This window comes from Toxorhynchites rutilus, chromosome 3 (assembly GCF_029784135.1).
Source record: "Toxorhynchites rutilus septentrionalis strain SRP chromosome 3, ASM2978413v1, whole genome shotgun sequence".
NCBI classification, from domain to species: domain Eukaryota; kingdom Metazoa; phylum Arthropoda; class Insecta; order Diptera; family Culicidae; genus Toxorhynchites; species Toxorhynchites rutilus.
The window spans coordinates 106002460-106021672 of record NC_073746.1 but is presented as its reverse complement, the minus strand read 5'-3'; the positions used below and the strand labels follow the sequence as shown (position 1 = coordinate 106021672).

The 19213-nt window shown below is 41.3% G+C and overlaps 1 protein-coding gene across 1 annotated transcript; it reads right to left on the bottom strand.

Annotated features, from left to right (window-relative positions):
- Positions 1-10250: 10250 nt before the first annotated feature.
- On the bottom strand, positions 10251-10913 carry LOC129773387 (uncharacterized). The gene has a single exon (XM_055776985.1). It carries the CDS (start codon positions 10911-10913, stop codon positions 10251-10253), a length of 663 nt encoding a protein of 220 aa, XP_055632960.1.
- Positions 10914-19213: the final 8300 nt, after the last annotated feature.

Here is a 19213-nt window from a genome sequence, read left to right as displayed (position 1 = left end):
GAAATATACATTGCAAATACATGAAAGTCGGGGGTATTTTTGTTCCGACTGAAATGTGTTTCCCTAACACAGATTTCAAATCCATGCAGCGTAGGGAAATTGACATTGCAAATACATGCAGTTCGGGGGTATTTTTGTTCCGACTGAAGTGTTTTTCTCCAACACAGACTTCAGAACCAAAATGTCTGGGGAAATCGGCTTTGCGAAAATATGCAAACTGCGAGTACTTTTGTACTCGCTTGCCTTGGTGCAAACTAGAATATTTTTCCTTAACACGGTTTCCTAAACATAGGAACCTGGGAAAATCGTGCAGACTAGACTAGAGGCGAAAGAACTTTCAGGTTTAAATCCTTTATAGTATAAAAAGTAGAAGTTGTTGATTCATTCAAGCCGGGGGTACTTCTGCACCCGCATGTTTTTTTGTACTCCGAAAAGTATTTTCCTAACACGGATCACAAAAGCGGGTACGAACACAATGCTTTGGCTCGGTTATTCATGATTGCATTGAAGGATATGCCTTCGTATCTTCAGCTCAGTGAATTTATACGCATACCATTTGATGATTAGGCAAAATGCTGATAACCATTCGCTGTGATAACGCCTATTGATTAAAAGATATGCGTTCGACGTACATGTCAAAATCGAAACTGAGTGCCTGAAGTTCATCAAATCAAGCAAATTCGCGGTTCGAGAAGTCGTACACTTGAGAGATGCAAACTTCAGAAGGATATCTAAAGTAAAATAATCGTTTTATAATTCTTCCGTTCTCATATTTTGTCCTGGGCGTCATACAAAACGTAAAAGGACTGTCAATAAATTTACTTGTAACGAAGAACATAATCTATCACAATGCATGAATTGACCTTACATTGCATTATACAATCTTTTTACTCACAAAACCAATCTATTTAATTCAATTGAATTCGGAAATTATTTCATTCAATCATAAATTTGATCAATACAAACAAATGATTGCTAAGCCAAGTTAGTCCCACGTCAACCTTGCGGTTATATCATAGATATAACCCACCTATTTTTTGTTTTTGAACAAACCATATTCGGAGTTGTAAGAAGTGCGAGACTAATAATTTTTGTACAACCAAAATTTCTGTCCCTGTGGAACCTCTTAACGGTGATAATCTTTTGCACCATGGGCGTGTTATTGTTTGCACTATTGTACTACTCAAGTACTGTGAAAACACAAAAACCTAGAGTTTTTAAAGTTTTTAATTTATAAATGTTTGTTGGAATCTAAAGCTATGATTAATCATCAATTCGTTCCAATACATTCCCGAAATGCGCAACAGTTTTTAACAATATAATTTGAGATTTCTGTCTCCAGATACGATTCAATGTACTACATGGGCTGAAAAGTCCCGGGATTTTTCAACAAATGGCGCCACTAAAAAATGAACAATATTAATTTTGAGGTGACGAGATTCATCTGTCATTAGTTTATGTGTCAAGTTTCATGACATTCCTTTTATTTGTTCACGAACTAAAGTTGTTCAAGTGTCAAGTGGAAAAAGAGGAATGTCGTATTTTGATCAAACATTGGTTTTCGATGGGAAAAACTTAGGAACAACAATGCAGTGGTTGACGAAATGTTATAGTTTATCGGTGGTTTAGTGAATTTAAAATGGGCCGTACAAGCATCGCAGATGAACTTCGCTCTGGAAGGCCAAAAGTAGCTACGAATCTAGAAATCGTAAAACAACTGCATCGACTCGTTTTGAACAGGCAATTAAAAAGAGCGAGTGGGATACATTTTGCATGACATTTTGGACATGAAAAAGCTATCCGCGCGATGGGTGCCGCGTTTGCTGACCATCGACCAAAAACAGCGACGCGTTGATGATTCAACAGCCGGTTTGGCGTTGTTGAAGCGTAATCGAGTGGACTTTTTTCGACGTTTTGTGACAATGGATGAAACGTGGATCCATTTCCACACTCCTGAGTCCAACAGGCAGCCTGCAGAATGGCACTGAGGCATATGTCGAAGATTTGGATGTTTCGAACTACAGAAAGGGAACCGAAATGTTGGAAACTCGCTTAGTATAGTGTATTGCGCTCGAATGAAACTATATTGATAAATAAATGAAGCTTTGCCCAAAAACGATTGTTTTCATTAAAAATCCTGGGACTGTTCAGCCTATGTAGTACAGCAATACATTAGCAGGTGATCGATCAAAATTTAGCTCAAATGAGGGGCGGATTAACACCAATAGATGGTGTATTTTATAATACTTTAAAACATGTGATTCCGTAAAAATATACTATAAAACTACTATAAATCATGAAGAAGGATAAAAGTATTGATCCTTTAATTTGAAGCGAAGAATGGAGAATCTATTCATCACCCTCCATGTATACTTTTTATTACCTTATACATACATAAATCAGAAGCCATTTCATCCAGAGCCGCAGAGGGCATTCGTCTCATTCCACTCCGGCATCTTTTATCGTGAGGTGCACTATCCAACAATCAATCACCATATTTCTTCCATATTGACTTGAATGAATTTCTTCCATTCCATCGTCATGATGATTAATTAGGCTTAGTTAAGATAATGCATGCTCAAAAACGTCTTTTGTATAGTTTTTATTAAATAATTTTGGGTTTCCTGGTTTGGTTTGGTTTGGATTTCTTTTTTGACGTGGGACTACGTCTAACCGGAATATATGGAGGGTAAAATGAAAACCTAGACACAGAACATGCAGGAAAAAATGAAAGATTTCGAATGCTTATAGCTCGAACATTTCGTACTGGATAGGAGAGATGTTTGCATCACTTGATAGGGAATATTTCTACGCATCTATCGCAACTAACAAAATGTTGTTTTTCATTAGATAAACAATTGAATAACTGTAAAATATTAGGCGCTATCTAAACGCCCTAACTGCATCGTTTTGATTGGCCCGATTTACGGTTTCCCTAACACAGCCATCAAAACCAAGCAGCCTTGGGGAAATCGGCATTGCAAACACATGAAAGTAGGGGGACTTTTGTTCTCATCGAAAAATGTTCCCTAACACAGACTTTAAAACCAAGCAGCGAAATCGGCATTGCAAACACACGAAAGAGCCTAGAGGCGAATGAACTGAAAAGTTTAAACCCTCTTAAAGCCAAAAAGAAGAAGAAGAACACACGAAAGTAGGGGGACCTTTGTTCCCACCGAAATGTGTTCCCTAATAGAGATTTCTAAACCAAGGTGCCTGGAGAAATCGGTATTTCAAATTCATGCAAGTCGGGGGTATTTTTGTTCCGACTGGAATGTGTTTCCCTAAAACAGACTTCAAATCCATGGAGCGTGGGGAAATCGGCATTGCGAATTCATACAAATCGGGGGTATTTTTGTTCCGATTGAAATGTGTTTCCCTAACACAGACTTCAAAACCGAGGTTTCTGGGGAAATCGGCTCTGCAAATAAATGCAAACTACGAGTACTTTTGTCCTCGCTTGCCTTTCTGCAGAGTGGAATATGTCTGTCCTAACATGATCTTCTAAACTTAGGAACCTGGGAAAATCGTGCAGACACTAGAAGCGAATGAACTTCCCAGTTTCAAGCAAATTCGAGATTCGAGAAGTATGTACACTTTAGGGATGTAAACTTCAGAGGGAAATGTAAAATAAAATAATCGTTTGATAATTTTTTTTTGTCTTTATTGGAAAGATTTTCAGCCTTAAGCTGGTTCATCAAACGTTTGATAATTCTTCCGTACATATATTTTGTTCTAGTCATCATACCAAACGTAAAAGGTCCGTCATTAAATTTACTTGTAACGGAGAACAATCAATCACAATAAATGAATTGACTTTACATGGCATTTGTTCATTTTTTTCACTCACAGAGCAAATATATTGAACTCAATTGAATTTGGAGACTGTTTCATTCAATCAAGAATTTAATCAATACAAACGAATGATTGCTAAGCTAAGGTAGTTCCACGTCAACCTTGCGGTTATATCATAGATATAACCCACTCATTTTTTTGGATCTATTATCTCATTAAGGTATGTAAAGACTGATCAAAACGAAAGACCGTTTTGGTTAGGAAATTGGGCCTTTTACATTGGTTTAGGGTAGCGGTACTCAACGCTTTTTACATAGGGGACACAAACACGTGTTAGTCATGTTATGATATCCGAGACGGGACCGCGTTGTTAACATAGAACTACGAAATTATATTGAAATCACTTGAAATTACGAATCTCAATTGCTTTTTGCATATTCTGAACAAAATATTGTTCAACACAGTAGCAAAATGGAAGCTGAGGTTGGCCAGGGCGAGCACAATATTTAGAAAACCAGGGCCAGGGTGAGCACAATATTTAGAAAACTTTCACTGACAGCCAAAGACATGCATCGACAAATCTTTACTAAGATGGACTTTGAAGCAGGTGCTCATATCTTTAGATTTTTGTGATTTAAATAGTTTGCTTTCGAAGCAGTTTAGAGCTACTGGAACAAGTTTTTGGGTCAATAAGTAATAAACATTACATACAAACCTTTTATCTTTGGAATGAAGTGATTGACATATCACTTTGTTCAACTGACAAAGAAGTATTAACGTTCGAAACTTTACTCCCCGAACGTAACGCTCTCGTTTTTGAAATTTGAAACTTACAAAAGCACAGAGGTACTCTTCACCAGACGGAATGCAAATCGACGCGGTGCCACCACCGAACAAAATTGCACCATACTGTACGATATCTATCTACCATTCATTCTTAGATTTGTGACAAGTCATCTTGTTCGTTCGGGTTGTTCGAGACTTCGTCTCCTCCCACGGTACTTAAGAAAAACAACATTAATTAACAGAGGGAAAACACACGATTATTTGAATAAATAAAGCTAGGTAGGATATTTGAAAACAAACATATACTAAAAAATAAATAAATAATGTAAAATGAATATAAATATTTTTAAAAAGAATTTAAAAATAAAAGGTAACTAGATTAAAATAACGGTATAGGATAACACAACACTAATTAGAATTTATATTCAGCCAACACATTACTACACGCCACAAACCACATCGCAACAGTTGGCAAAAGTGTACCATAGTCGGTGTAACCAGACCCGAAGACCCGTGGGCCGCAGGTTGGGTATAGCTGTTTTAGGGAGTTGGTTGGAGAAGACAATCATAGGTGAATCAACCTTATGACTCGATAGATTTGATGCCCACGAATCTAGTAGGATACCAATGAGGAAGACTGAGCGCTGGCTACCAAGTCTATTAGCTAGAAATCGCGAATCATTCCATTTCCACCAAATAACTTATATAACAACGGAAGGATCCTAAATTGCAATTTTTCCTCCATTGCTTCTCCTTCTCCTACATTTCCTCTCCACAGTATCTCGCTGTAGTATATGAATAGTGTAACTCACAGATGCATAAATAGAACCTTAGGCTCGTTTAAAGGTTTTTTTTTATCTGTATTTTAGTGACTTTCAACACATTTGGCTGGTTCGTCACTTCGTTGTAAAGGTGAAATTTTACACTAAAAACATCTTTTGTTGTTTTTTTTTGTTCCATTCAGTTGTGAGTTACAGAGTGTTGGATGTAAACAAAGAAAAAATTCGGTACCTTTTACACTTTTTCTTTTATTAAGGCGAAAATGCAAGCCACCAAGCCAATTGAGAATAGTGTTTATGGTGTTCTTACTGTAACAGTTAAATACTTTTTTTTAAATTTTTTTTATGGTTTTTTTTATTTAAAAAAAAACAAATACAATACACTAAATTCAGATCTCTGTTGTCAACAATTAGACCGTTTGAAGCTAACGATTGACCAGAAACTTTTTGAATTGGACAGCAGAAGAAGTGATGTATTCCGTCAAGACAACGCAAGGCTACATAACTCCGGGAACTTGATTGGGATGTTCCAATACAGGCAAACCTGTTTTTGTGCGGTCCCTTTTCGCGTGATTCCTCGTTTGTGCGATTTTATTATGACATCGGGTCTTGAACCACACAAACTAATCGCACAAATAATAAAATCGCATCTAAACAGTCACACAAATGAGAAATCGCACAAAAAGCAAACGCACAAAAACAGGTTTTCCTGTACATCCATCATATAGCCCGGACCTGGCACCAAGCATTGCAAAACTTCTGAGTGATAAGAAATTAGGATGGAGAGAAGATTGTAAAAATCTATTGCTAGAATTTTTCGCCAATAAGGACCATGACTTCTTTGAGAGAGGCATTATAAAGCTACATTTAGAATGGCAACAAATTCTACAACAAAACGGTGCATAATCGGATAATTTGAAGCATATTAACCCCTTCCCGTATTATTTAATGCGTCACATGTCACCAATTTTAATTCGAAAATAGGTTGATTCTAGAAATTTTTAAATGAACTGCGAATGCAGTAACATCAAAATTGCTCGGTAACTGACTGTGACTATAAATACTTTTGCTTTCATGTTAGGGTTTCTCGCAGCTTTTGACTTACTTTCACCTTACTTAACAGTTTGGTTTGGCATTTTTAAAGCTAGTTTTTGACTGTGAGCGGTTGTATTGTGGGCTCTTTTAGGACTCTGTAGGCGACTTACTCGAGGCGAGATTTCCAAACAAAACCCAAAACGTGCATACCCTCGTTGCTTCTCACACCGCATATAGACAGAATTCAATCGGGAAGTATAATTATCCTCAAGCGCGACTGCGATCAATATCTGCGGATAATACCGTTAGCTATCCTCAATTCGCTCGTGGACCGAACTTCGCCAAAACCGACCGATCACGCGCCACTTATATAACGGTCGCATGCCCTGAAAGGCGATCGGAGGGATTCTAGCCAATTTTGAGTCACTAGTTTGTTGTTATTCCTCGGGTGATAGCACAACCAGCGGAGGATCTGAATTACAAATAATGTCCACCCACCCCCGGCACACGGACAGTCCTCCAGTGTGCACCATACAGCCAACACATACGTAGAGTCCCGTAACAATATCCACATCGGGAATAAACTCGGCGTTTCGTCTCTCCGTTCGCAGCGAACGTTCGGGGTGAAAACGTTCCTAACGGACGCGCGATCCATATTCGCATCGGAAATGAGATACACGGTCATGTAAATTGCTTTCGATGATTTTCCGTTCCTATTTCTGTCTGTTTCGTTTTCCTTTCTTGTTTTTTTCACGGTCAAAGGTACAAGGATAGACTGGAAGTGAAAGCAACCTCGACTTAACTGTGTTCTCAGCGAAAATTTGCATGGAATACGACGTGTTTTTGAATTGCTACAACTTTATGGAATCCTTAATTAGATTGACATCTATTTTGATCGGTTATATCAACATAATAATGTCAATTTTCTATCAGAAGGTTCGGCAATATTGAATGTTCTACATTAACAACTGATATCTAGGGCCGAAATTCAGTATTGTTAGGTCTTCACTTTTATCATTACTTGAAGCTATCACATGACAGTGGACTTTCGATTAAGGCCCTTTACACATCAATTTATCACATAGTTTTAAAAATGGAAGGTCGGATTTCCGACTGACTGTGAATGGAGCACTAGGACACAATGGGGAATTGTTCTTTTGGTACTGCTAGCATAGATAACACCACCTCATGAATATATTCACCGCAGCTAAATAGACTGGAAGACTTCGTTGTATCGGCCGAGAGGGGCGTCGGAAGTCGGCTTTGGCCAGGAACAGGTGTTGTGCACTAAAGACTGACTGTTCTAAGAATTCGTAATGGTACACGGAGAAGACGAACCTCGAACATTTGTTGTCACGGTGCTCCATTCATTCGAATTGAATAATCAACGGATTTTAATGGGTACGTAAATGAAATGCCAGAATATATGGAGCAAAACAGATAAGTCGGATGTGTCTGTCCATCTGATATGCAAATCATTAGATAAAGCGTTACTGGCACAGAGCGGAAGTGATCAATAATACGATGGATAAATTACCAAAATCAATGAGCGATTTGTGTATTCAATGTTACACAATATACTTGAAATGATCAATGAAATGTCGATACAGAATTGCGTAACTCAAGTAGTGGAAGTGAGGCTTACTATATTTTTTTCATTTTTGTTTTGTTGGTATTTTATAGTAAAATCCTGTGGATTGTGTTTCTGCTTTGGTTTTGACGATATATGCATCATGAGGAGCGTTTCAATGTCAGAAGTACATCATCAAAATAGTTTTATTTTACTACAGTTTTGGTTTCTACTGCTAGTATGCCCTAAATACAAGGTTTGGTAAAGTGGAGGAGATCTGGCGTAGTGATAACATCCATTCCTCTCACGCTAAAGGTCACCAGCCAAAAGTGTTGAAAATCACTATAATACACAAAAAAGGTTAAGTAAAATGAATCCATTATTTGCACATAACATTGATGTCTTTATTTAGTATAGTTCAAATGATTCCGATGGTGGTCTGCGTAACCACATTGGTTAGGCGTTCGCTTAGTAAGCGATCGATTGTGAGTTCAAAACTCAGGGCCCTGATTGACCATCTTTGTGTTGTTACAGAATAACTACGTCCACGCAACAATCATCAGCGACGGAGATCGATTCAGTGTCGGAGTCCTGGCCTTTCTCTATCCATATGCAAGCTCTGCTTGCAACATGAAAAACATCGGGATGTTGTGCTGTGAAAAACACAATAATGATCAAATCAGCTGTCTGTCTGTCAGCTGTTTGGTGGTTTACATTACAAAATTACAAAAAATACTTGTTTACAAAAAATACTTGTTTTACATGATTATTTTTTTATGATTTTGAATGTTTACATATTGATTTTTTTTAAATATCAAAAAAAAACTACCTACTTAACTTAAATTTAACCTAAACGATATCAGTCGGAAGAAGTCTATGAGATCTCGAATGCGGAAATAAGATAGTCTGAATCTTCGTCGCATAATTTCAATTTTCCAACTGGTATAAAACTCTGTCAGAGTATCCAGGCCACCCTGTAGTTTGGGTGTTAGAGCACTGATGACTCAACTCCTCAAGAAAATCGCAGTGTCATTGGCAAATTTGGACAATATACCATCAACGGGAAGCGGTGGGATGTCCGCAGTATGAATGTTATAAGAATGGGCCCGAGGGTACTTCCAGAATGCATATTGGTAGCACTGCTAGCTATAACTTATCAGCCACGTAGGTGGCGTCCAAATTGAACCCATATTGAACTGACAGGAGCCAACATATCGAGTTCCCCACTGACATTTTGCTTTTGTTTTCCCCTGAATTAAGTTTCCCACTGACAGTTTTGCTTTGAGATTTTGAGATCAATCATAGCACGCGGCTGGTCTCGCCACATTCATTTCATCTCACCATCCATGTATATCCCGTTTATAGCAACCCGACGAATGAACTTCGAGCTAGACTTTTCTCGCCGCAGTGGAGGCTTGGTATATTTTGGAATCCCGGAGTGAAATGGATTACTTTCCGGAGCTCGGATATTGCACGGTTACTTGTTTAGCCGCAAAGTGATCGATAACGAGTGTGGAGACAGAACGGAATCCATTGTCTAAAACGTTTTCGAAGTATAGTAGTATAGGTATAGGAAGTATAGGTTTTATAATAAGTGGATCGCGACGACCGCGCAAGGGTTTATTAGAAGCAGATCGTGACGACCGTGTTAGGGTTAATAGTAAGCGGTTTGCGACGACTGTGCAAAGATTTAATGGAAGCGGATCGTGACGACCACGCTAGTGTTGATTGGAGTGGATCGCAATGACCGCGCAAGAGTTTATTGGAAGTGGATCGTTGCGACCGCTTGTGGTTTAATTGGAAGCGGATCGTGACGATCGCGCTATGTTTGATTGAATCGATTCGCAACGTCCGCGTTAGGTTTGTGCAGTTAGATAAAATCAGTCACTCATGTTTACAGGGAGACATTCGGGGTAATGGCGAGGATAAAAATGGACTGCCCCCTTCTGTGTCATGGGCAACTTGCTTTCGATGATAACATATTTAAAGCAAAAGACAAGAAATCTAAAGAAGTGAGAAGATCGTAGACGAGAGGCTATTCTGTGTCGTGTGAACCAAGAATTACGGTAATCCTTATACGTTAGATTCGGACGAAGGCAGAATAGTACAGGGTCTTTCAGATTAAACGGTCACGCAAAAAAAATCGAATACAGTGAAGGCTCTCTATAGCGACATCGCCAGGGACCGTCGTTATAGAGAATTGTCGCTATAAAGGACTGTCGCTATAGAGAATTTGGATGTCGTTATAAAGAGATAAACGCTCAAGTTCATACGAAACAATAAAATTACATCATTAACAAAGGAAATAGGTTTCTAACAACTGTGAACGTTTGTAAGTGTCTCGTAAGGCTTGCGTTGCGTTCAGTGGTTAAACGATCAAGTCTGCAGTAGTGGTTCGGAGTGATCGCTTCATCCTCTGCCGAGTCTTGTGGCATATACGTTATCGGCCTGGTATTAATTATATCCTCAGCTTCCGCTAACGTTGTTTGCAGAACCTCGTCGGATACCGTTCGTCCATCGTCCAGCGTCTTCATCGCCTCCTTTATGGACCTCACCATTCGCTCCCAGATACCGCCCATATGCGGCGCCACCGGAGGATTGAAGTGCCACGCTGTGGGAGCGCTTGTAATACTGGTTGCACAATCGCTATTTATCTTCTTTAGTACGTTGTCAGCACCCACGAAGCATGTCCCATTGTCTGAGAATATTTCCTGTGGTACTCCTCGTTTACAACAGAATCTTCGGATAGCCATCAAGCAGGATTGTGTTGAAAGACTAGGCACCACTTCTAGATGTACCGCTCGTACGGCCAAGCAGGTGAACACCGCAACCCATCTTTTTTCTCTTCTTCGCCCCACAGTAACTTCTATCGGACCTAGATAATCGATACCTACTGAGCTAAATGGTCGCAGATAGGGCGTAACGCGCTGCACCGGAAGAGGCACCATTCTGGGGATACTTGGCTGACATCGATGTACCCTACACCACACACACTTGTTAGTTGCTTGGCGAATGGCAGTCCGAGCATTTGGGACTTCGAGCTTTTGCCGAGCTTCGAGCTTACTAGAATGTGGCGTTGTTGATTTCCTGTTGCTTTCAAGGTAAATACTGGTAGCCCTAAAACTTTTCGCTTGCAATTGTCGATGATGGCAGGCACCCTTTGCAAAGTCGTCCATCGTGAGCATCGCTCTCCATCTACCATGACGTGGAATAACACATTTCCTCTGCCTTCTTCGCTAGTCACTTCTATCGGCATATCGAGAGTCGGCCATTGGTCTTTGGATTTGTACAAGAACGGTGCACCAGTAAACCATACACCCCCGTTTTCCATATCGCTGTTTTGATACCATTTCGTCCAGACGTCCGCTATATTTTGCTTCGTTGGGATCCATCGCCAGTCCGTCGCTCGTGTAAGTTTTTGTTATCTCTCCGATCCTAAACGCCATAAATTGTTTATATTTGTGTTGGTCAGATCGAATCCAACTCCACACGGTGCGTGAGTCTGTCCACAGTACACATCGCTCAATTTTCAGTGAATGCGAGTCTATAATTATTCGGCTCATCCGCGCCCCAAGAACAGCTGCCATCAACTCCAGTCGCGGTATAGATTGACGCTTCAACGGTGCCACTTTTGACCGAGACATGGCTAAAATACAGCGCACAACTCCATTTATGACCATTCGCAAATACGCGACACAACCGTAGGCATGTTCACTGGTATGAGTAAAGATGTGGACTTCGACCGATTTCACTGACGACGACAAGGAATCTCCGAGATAACAACGTTGTATACGGATATTATCCAATTTCGGTAATACTGCAATCCAGCGTTTCCACATCCCCCAACATTCGTCGTTAATCGCATCATCCCAGTCACAACCACTACGCCATAAATGCTGCACTATAATTTTTCCGTGGACGGTAAACGGAGAGAGTAAGCCCAATGGATCGAAGAATCCCATGACGCAGCTTAATACGACACGTTTCGATAGGCGTTTGTCTCCGCGAAGATATGGAAGATGTTCTTGACGATGCTGAGTGGAGAAAGAAAATTCAGCTAGTTCTGGATCCCAAATCAGACCCAGAACACGTTCATGCGATGTCGCCTTGTCTTCGGTTATATGGACAACGGAAACTTGTTTCTTTTGACCGAGGCTCTGGAGTACTTTTGTTGAATTGGAAATCCAGTTCCTGATCTCGAAACCTCCCTTCTGATGGATGAATTTGACCTCCCTCGCGCGTTTAATTGCCTCTTCGACGGTGTCGACACTGTCGAAGTAATCATCGACATAATGACGAGTGACAATCGCCGCTGCTGCCTCGGGATACTGTCTGGCGAACTCTTGAGCATTGAGGTTTTTGACGTATTGTGCAGAACACGGGGAACTTGTCGAACCTAAGGTGGCAACGTCCATAATATATTCGCGGGGAGGTTCGCTGGGGTCTTTTCGGAAGAGGAAATGCTTAAATCTCCGATCTTGAGAAATTATCTTCATCTGGTGATACATTTCACGTAGATCGCCGCCTATGGCGATTCGGTATTCCCGAAACCCAACGATTACATGAACCAAAGATACTAGCATATCAGGGCCTTTTAATAATTGTGAATTTAGGGGGACACCTTGTACAGTAGCTGCTGCGTCCCACACGAGACGTACCTTACCTGGTTTGTTGGGGTTTAGTACGACATTAAGTGGGAGATACCATACCTTATTGGGATCAATTACGACGAGTTCCTCCGGGGTAGCAATATGGGCGTACCCTTTCTCCTGGTACTCGTCGATTTGTTTGCAAACATTTGCATAGAGCTCAGAATTCTTCTCTAACTTCCTCTCTAGTTGCTTCATTCTGCGTAAAGCCATAGGATGGTTATCCGGAAATTGTGGATCATCCGTCATCCAAATCAACCCAGTCTCAAAACGGTCACCGATTCGTTTCGTTGTTTTCTCGAGAATTCCGCGAGCTCGCTTGTCCTCAGCAGACTCTAACGGAATACTAACTACTGATTCTTCCAACGTGTAGTGAGTTTTCAGCAGTTCAAGAAGGTCTTCATTGGATACTTCATGGTGGAATCCCATAAATTCACCATTCGTTTTGACATTCGTTCGCGTTGGACCGTAAACCGACCATCCAAGTTTGCACCGTACATCTATCGGATCCACAACTGCTCCGATCTTTGCTTCAAGCGGGGCAAATGAGTGAATATTATTCAGCCCGATTAACATTTCCGGTCGTCCATTGTATGAAGCAATAGGCAGACCCCGCATATGCTTATACTGTCGCGCGAGGTTCCCTGCGTCTAACACTTGTGAATTATTATTATTAAATCGTTTATTTTTACAGGCTCATTTACATAAGTTTAAAGGAGCCAAACTCCTATCTGTATAGTTACAAGTATATATAAACATTTTTTATTAATTCTAATGTTAATGAAGTAGAGAACCGATTACTCGCGGCTTGCTCGAGTTTAGAAGGGTGACATTTTGTTTCAGGAAAAGGATGGGATATAAGGATATGTTGACAATGTTCACACTCACATTCGCACTCACATTCATCATACTCAATTCTTAAGCCTATCTTATATCTAACATGTATTTACATTTCACCTTATTCTATTGTTAGTAAGAAGGGATTTGATTTCTCGCGAAGGAAAAGGAAAAGGAGAATATAAGGATATAAGGACAATCACACACGAAGATCGATAGCTTTTAGGAAGACATATATTTGGGACATGTAATCAAGGTCTAACCGAGCCAACACATCTCTCACCGGCACATTGGGCTGCCTTCCTCTAGCCCGAAGAGAGTTTTCTAAATTCGATCTGGCAACAAGATACTCCTCGCACGACCAAACAACGTATTCGATGTCGTGGTAACCTTGGCCACAAGCACAGATATTGCTATCGGCAAGATTAAAACGAAAGAGTAGCGCGTCTAACGAACAGTGATTGGACATGAGTCGAGAGAAGGTGCGAATAAAGTCCCGACTTAAGTCCAGACTTTTGAACCATGGTTTGAGGCTAACCTTAGGGATAATTGAGTGGAGCCACCGGCCCAATTCATCTTCATTCCATTTGCGTTGCCAGTTAACGATGGTATTTTTACGAACTAAAGAATAAAATTCATTGAAGGCGATTTGACGCTGATAAATTTCGCCTTCAATTGCACCTACCTTTGCTAATGAATCTGCCCTCTCATTACCCGGAATTGAGCAATGTGAAGGGACCCAGACAAAGGTAATGACATAACAGCGTCTGGATAAAGCACTCAAAATTTCTCGTATTCTCTCAAGGAAGTACGGCGAGTGCTTTTCCGGCCTCACTGAACGGATAGCTTCGACAGAGCTCAGACTATCCGTTACAATGTAATAGTGTTCAACAGGTCGTGAGGCGACGCTGTCCAGTGTATTGCTGCCAATTCAGCAATATACACAGAGCAAGGATTCTGAAGACTGTGGGAGGTGCTAAAAATTTCGTTGAACACTCCAAATCCTGTGGACTCATTCATAGAGGACCCATCAGTAAAGTACATATTATCACAATTGACACGCCCATACTTTGCATTGAAGATCGTAGGAACGATCCCCGATCGATGATAATCTGGAATTCCATGGATTTTCTCCTTCATGAACAGATCAAAATGCACAGAGGAATTGAAGTAGTCAGGAAAACAAACACGGTTGGGAGTATACGAAGAAGGATCAACCTGCATGGAGATGAATTCATGATATGAGCTCATGAATCCTGAATGAAAATTTAGCTCGATAAGCTGCTCAAAATTTCCGATCACCAATGGGTTCATAACCTTACACCGGATGAGGAACCGAAGAGATAATAAATTGAAGCGATCTTTTAGTGGGAGTACGCCTGCCAAAACCTCGAGACTCATGGTATGCGTTGAGGGCATACATCCCAACGCAATACGGAGACAAAGATACTGAATTCGCTCGAGTTTAATGAGATGTGTTTTGGCAGCTGATTGAAAACAGAAACTGCCATACTCCATCACTGAGAGAATAGTTGTTCGATACAACATTATAAGATCTTCGGGATGGGCTCCCCACCAGGTGCCGGTAATTGTACGGAGAAAGTTTATTCTTTGTTGGCATTTTTTACTCAGATACCTAATATGGGCCCCCCAAGTACATTTGGAGTCGAACCAGACCCCAAGATACTTGAATGACATAGCATGAGTGATCGGTTTACCCAAAAGTTGAAGCTTTGGTTTTGCTGGTCTATGCTTCCTAGAAAAAACTACCATCTCTGTTTTCTCCGTGGAGAATTCGATCCCTAGCCCAATGGCCCAGGTTGAAAAATTGTTCAAAGTATCTTGTAAGGGTCCTTGCAGGTCGGATTCGTTTGATCCTACGACAGACACCACTCCGTCATCTGCAAGTTGTCTTAGGCTGCAATTTTGTGTAAGACAATTGTCGATGTCGCTTACATAGAAGTTGTACAAAAGGGGGCTTAAACATGAGCCCTGGGGGAGGCCCATGTAGGAGACCCGATTTACTGTCGAATCCCCGTGAGAAAAATTCAACTGTTTCTCACAAAGCAAGTTATATAACATATTATTCAACAGAGGCGGCAGACCCCGAGAGTGTAATTTGTCTGACAAAACCTCTATTGAAACAGAATCAAAGGCCCCCTTTATGTCCAAAAATACTGAAGCCATTTGTTTTTTTTCGGCGTAAGCCATTTGAATTTCTGAAGAAAGCAACGAAAGACAATCATTCGTCCTCTTGCCCCTGCGGAACCCATATTGTGTATCTGAGAGTAAGCCATTCGTTTCAACCCATCGATCAAGGCGAAACAAGATCATTTTCTCCAACAATTTCCGTATACAAGACAGCATTGCTATTGGGCGGTACGAATTGAAGTCGGACGCGGGTTTTCCGAGTTTTTGAATAGCTATAATTCGCACTTGTCTCCAATCATCTGGAACAATATTATGCTCCAGAAACCGATTGAATAAATTCAACAAGCGATGTTTCGCCACATCAGGGAGGTTTTTTAACAAGTTGAACTTAATTCTATCCGTTCCTGGAGCAGAATTGTTACAAGAAAGGAGAGCAAGAGAGAATTCTACCATCGAAAACTCGGAATCAAGATCGCACCTATCTAGTGGTATATCTCGAACAATTTTTTGCACAGGAGCGGAATCGGGACAAACCTTCCGTGCAAAATTAAAAATCCATCGATGTGAATATTCTTCGCTTTCATTCGATGAAGAGCGATTTCTCATGTTTCGAGCCACTTTCCATAATTTTTTCATTGACGTTTCTCGTGACAAACCTCCCACGAAATTTCGCCAATAAGCACGTTTTTTTCCTTTGATCAAATTTTTAAATTGATTTTCAAGGTCCAAATACGACTGAAAATTTTCAAAGGTTCCACGTTTCCGAAAAGCTTAGAATGCGTTCGATTTATCCTGATAAAGCTTGGAACATTGGCTATCCCACCATGGATTGGGAGGCCTTCGATGAATAGTGGAACCTGGGATGGGTTTCGTTTGAGCGCGAACCGCGCTGTCATATATCAAACGAGAAAGGAAGTTATACTCCTCCAATGGAGGCAAACCATCTCTGGAATTGATGGCTAGAGCAATTGTGTCCGCATATTTTTTCCAGTCAATGTGTCTTGTGAGGTCATATGCCATGTTTATAGATTCAGAAGAATTCGAACCAATGGTGATGGAAATTTTGATTGGCAAGTGGTCACTGCCGTTGGGGTCCTGGATTACATTCCACTTGCAATCTAACGATAGTGAATTCGAGCAAAGCGAGAGGTCAAGAGCACTTGGGTTAGCAGGAGGTTTAGGTACACGTGTTGTTTCCCCAGTGTTCAAAACGGTCATATTAAAGCTGTTACAAAGGTCATATATCCACAATGAACGATTGTCGTCGTACTGTTGCCCCCAGGCAGTTCCGTGAGAGTTGAAGTCTCTCAAGATCAATCGTGGCTCAGGAAGGAGTGAGCACATGTCAACAAGTTGATTGCGGCTAACCGCAGCTCTCGGAGGCCAATACAAGCTGACAATACAGAGGTCTTTGCCTCTGATGTTTGCATGACAAGCAACAGCTTCGATCCCTCCAATAGGTGGAAGGTCAATTCGAAAAAATGAGTGGCACTTATTGATACCCAATAGTACCCCTCCGTATCTGTCATCACGGTCCAAGCGTATGATATTAAAATCGTGGAAAGAGAGATCATCTCGCGAAGAAAGCCAAGTTTCGGACAGAGCAAAAACATCACAATTGAACTTATGAATTAAAAATTTGAATGTATCCAATTTAGGGATAAGACTACGACAATTCCACTGTAAAACAGTGATATCTCCGACCTCTCTATTTAAATTAGACATCAAGAGAGATAATCATTGCAAGGAGGGGCCATGTTTGCATCAATTGTTGCAAAATTGTCTTTAACTCTGGAAGCATTGAAATGACAATGGTTCTGATGGAGTCGGAAACATTAAAACACTTGAAGATTTGGTCCAAAAGGTCAGACAACTTTATAAATCCCGATTGGGAAGTTGAACTGGACGGAAAACAGGGACAGTTGGGGTTTTTGATGTCCCCTCGGGTGCTGGGCCATTTGTAGGTGAATTATTCCCACGGAAACCAGGAGGAACCTGATTTTGCTTGTCCGCTGCACTCGATTTTTTAGGCATGTTAACAGGGGGTATCACCGGAGGGGCTTGTCCTTGAACTTTGGGAGTGGTCACATTTTTGCGCCGGGGATTCCCTTGGAAAATGAACGGTGTGCCCCCGTTAGCTGTGTCCGCTTCTATTTCGTCAACTGGCAGCGAAGCGAAGACATTGTTTGCGGTTAAAGGTTGTTGCTGTTGGGCCAATGGAGAAGCGCCCTTTAAAATTTCCGCAAAAGTGCGCTTCGAGCGTTCCTTTAAAGAGCGCTTCTGCTTCTCCCAGCGACTCTTGTAAGTTTCACAAACTGAGAGCTCGTGTGGGGATCCCCCGCAATATGGACATTTATGCTCAGTCGCACTGCAGGATTTCCCCTCATGTTGCTCTCCGCAAGTGGCACAGCGCTCCTTGTTGGCACAATAATCTGAAGTGTGACCAACTGACTCGCATTTTTGGCAAGTCATGGGCTTTGGCACGAAGAGTCGCACAGGCAATCTCAATTTGCCCACCATGACGTAGTCAGGTAGAGCGGAACCAGCAAAAGTTACTCGAAACGAGTCTGACGGCGTGAATTTAGTTTTTCCCTCTTCTTGGGATACTTTTCCTAGTTGGCGGCTGTCCAAAATTTTAACACCCACCAACGGGAGTCTTTTAAATTTACCAACTCCTTCTTTTATCATTTCGCACGTCAGACTAGTTTCAGTTACCACCCCCGAGATTTCTACGTCATGGGAGGGCACGTAGACACGATACTCTAGGGAGAATCTCTCGTCGATCACAATTGCATTCGCGTGTTTCCGATCACTCACGACAACACGCAGTTTGTTCGGTCTAACCTTAGAGATTTCGACCACGGAGGAATATAATCTTGCCAGATCTTTTGAAACCTGAATGACATTAATTGACTTTCCTTTTGGTTTAGGCCGGAAAAAAACAACCCATGGACCAGCTCCAAGTGCATCGTCTGGATAGACCTTGACACGAGGAGAGGAAACAACTGAGGGGGAGGACGAGGTCGATTGTTGAACGGGAGCGGGATCAGTAGGGCTGGGAGGCAAGTTCGGGAGTTGAGCGGAAGCGGGAGCGGGAGATTGAGGGGGCGAAGAGGAAAAGTTTGCCAATTTTCTTGAGGGGGGCTTGTTAAGGTAGATTACCTCTTTCTCTGAAGAGACATCTTCTGAGGGGGGAACGCGTTTAAGCGACTTCCCAGCCCCCGTTGTAGCTAGTGAGGAGGAAACAGTAGTTTCAATCTCCATGTCAACATGGCCTTCTGCCATTACGGCAGATATAAAATAATATAATTTTTATTTTTTTTTTGTATTTCTAAACCTAATATATATTATACCTAAATCGCACACCAATGCGAATGAAATGAAACGGTGTCCCAATCGAACCGCGTGGCAATCGCTCGGCACAGATGCAACGGTATATCGCACCACAACACGATGATGGAATCGATGACGATGCTAAAGCACACACAGCGATGATACGGTACACGCACCGCGTCCGCCGTGGAGGACTTCTTCCTCACGCTGGTAGTGATAACTGCTCTCCTCACTCGCGCAATAAAGAGAACCCCGTTAGGGCGAAATAACTTCACCAG

Coding starts and splice junctions, on each gene's coding strand:
- LOC129773387 (XM_055776985.1), bottom strand. CDS start 10,913: ATGGTGCCTCTTCCGGTGCAGCGCGTTACGCCCTATCTGCGACCATTT.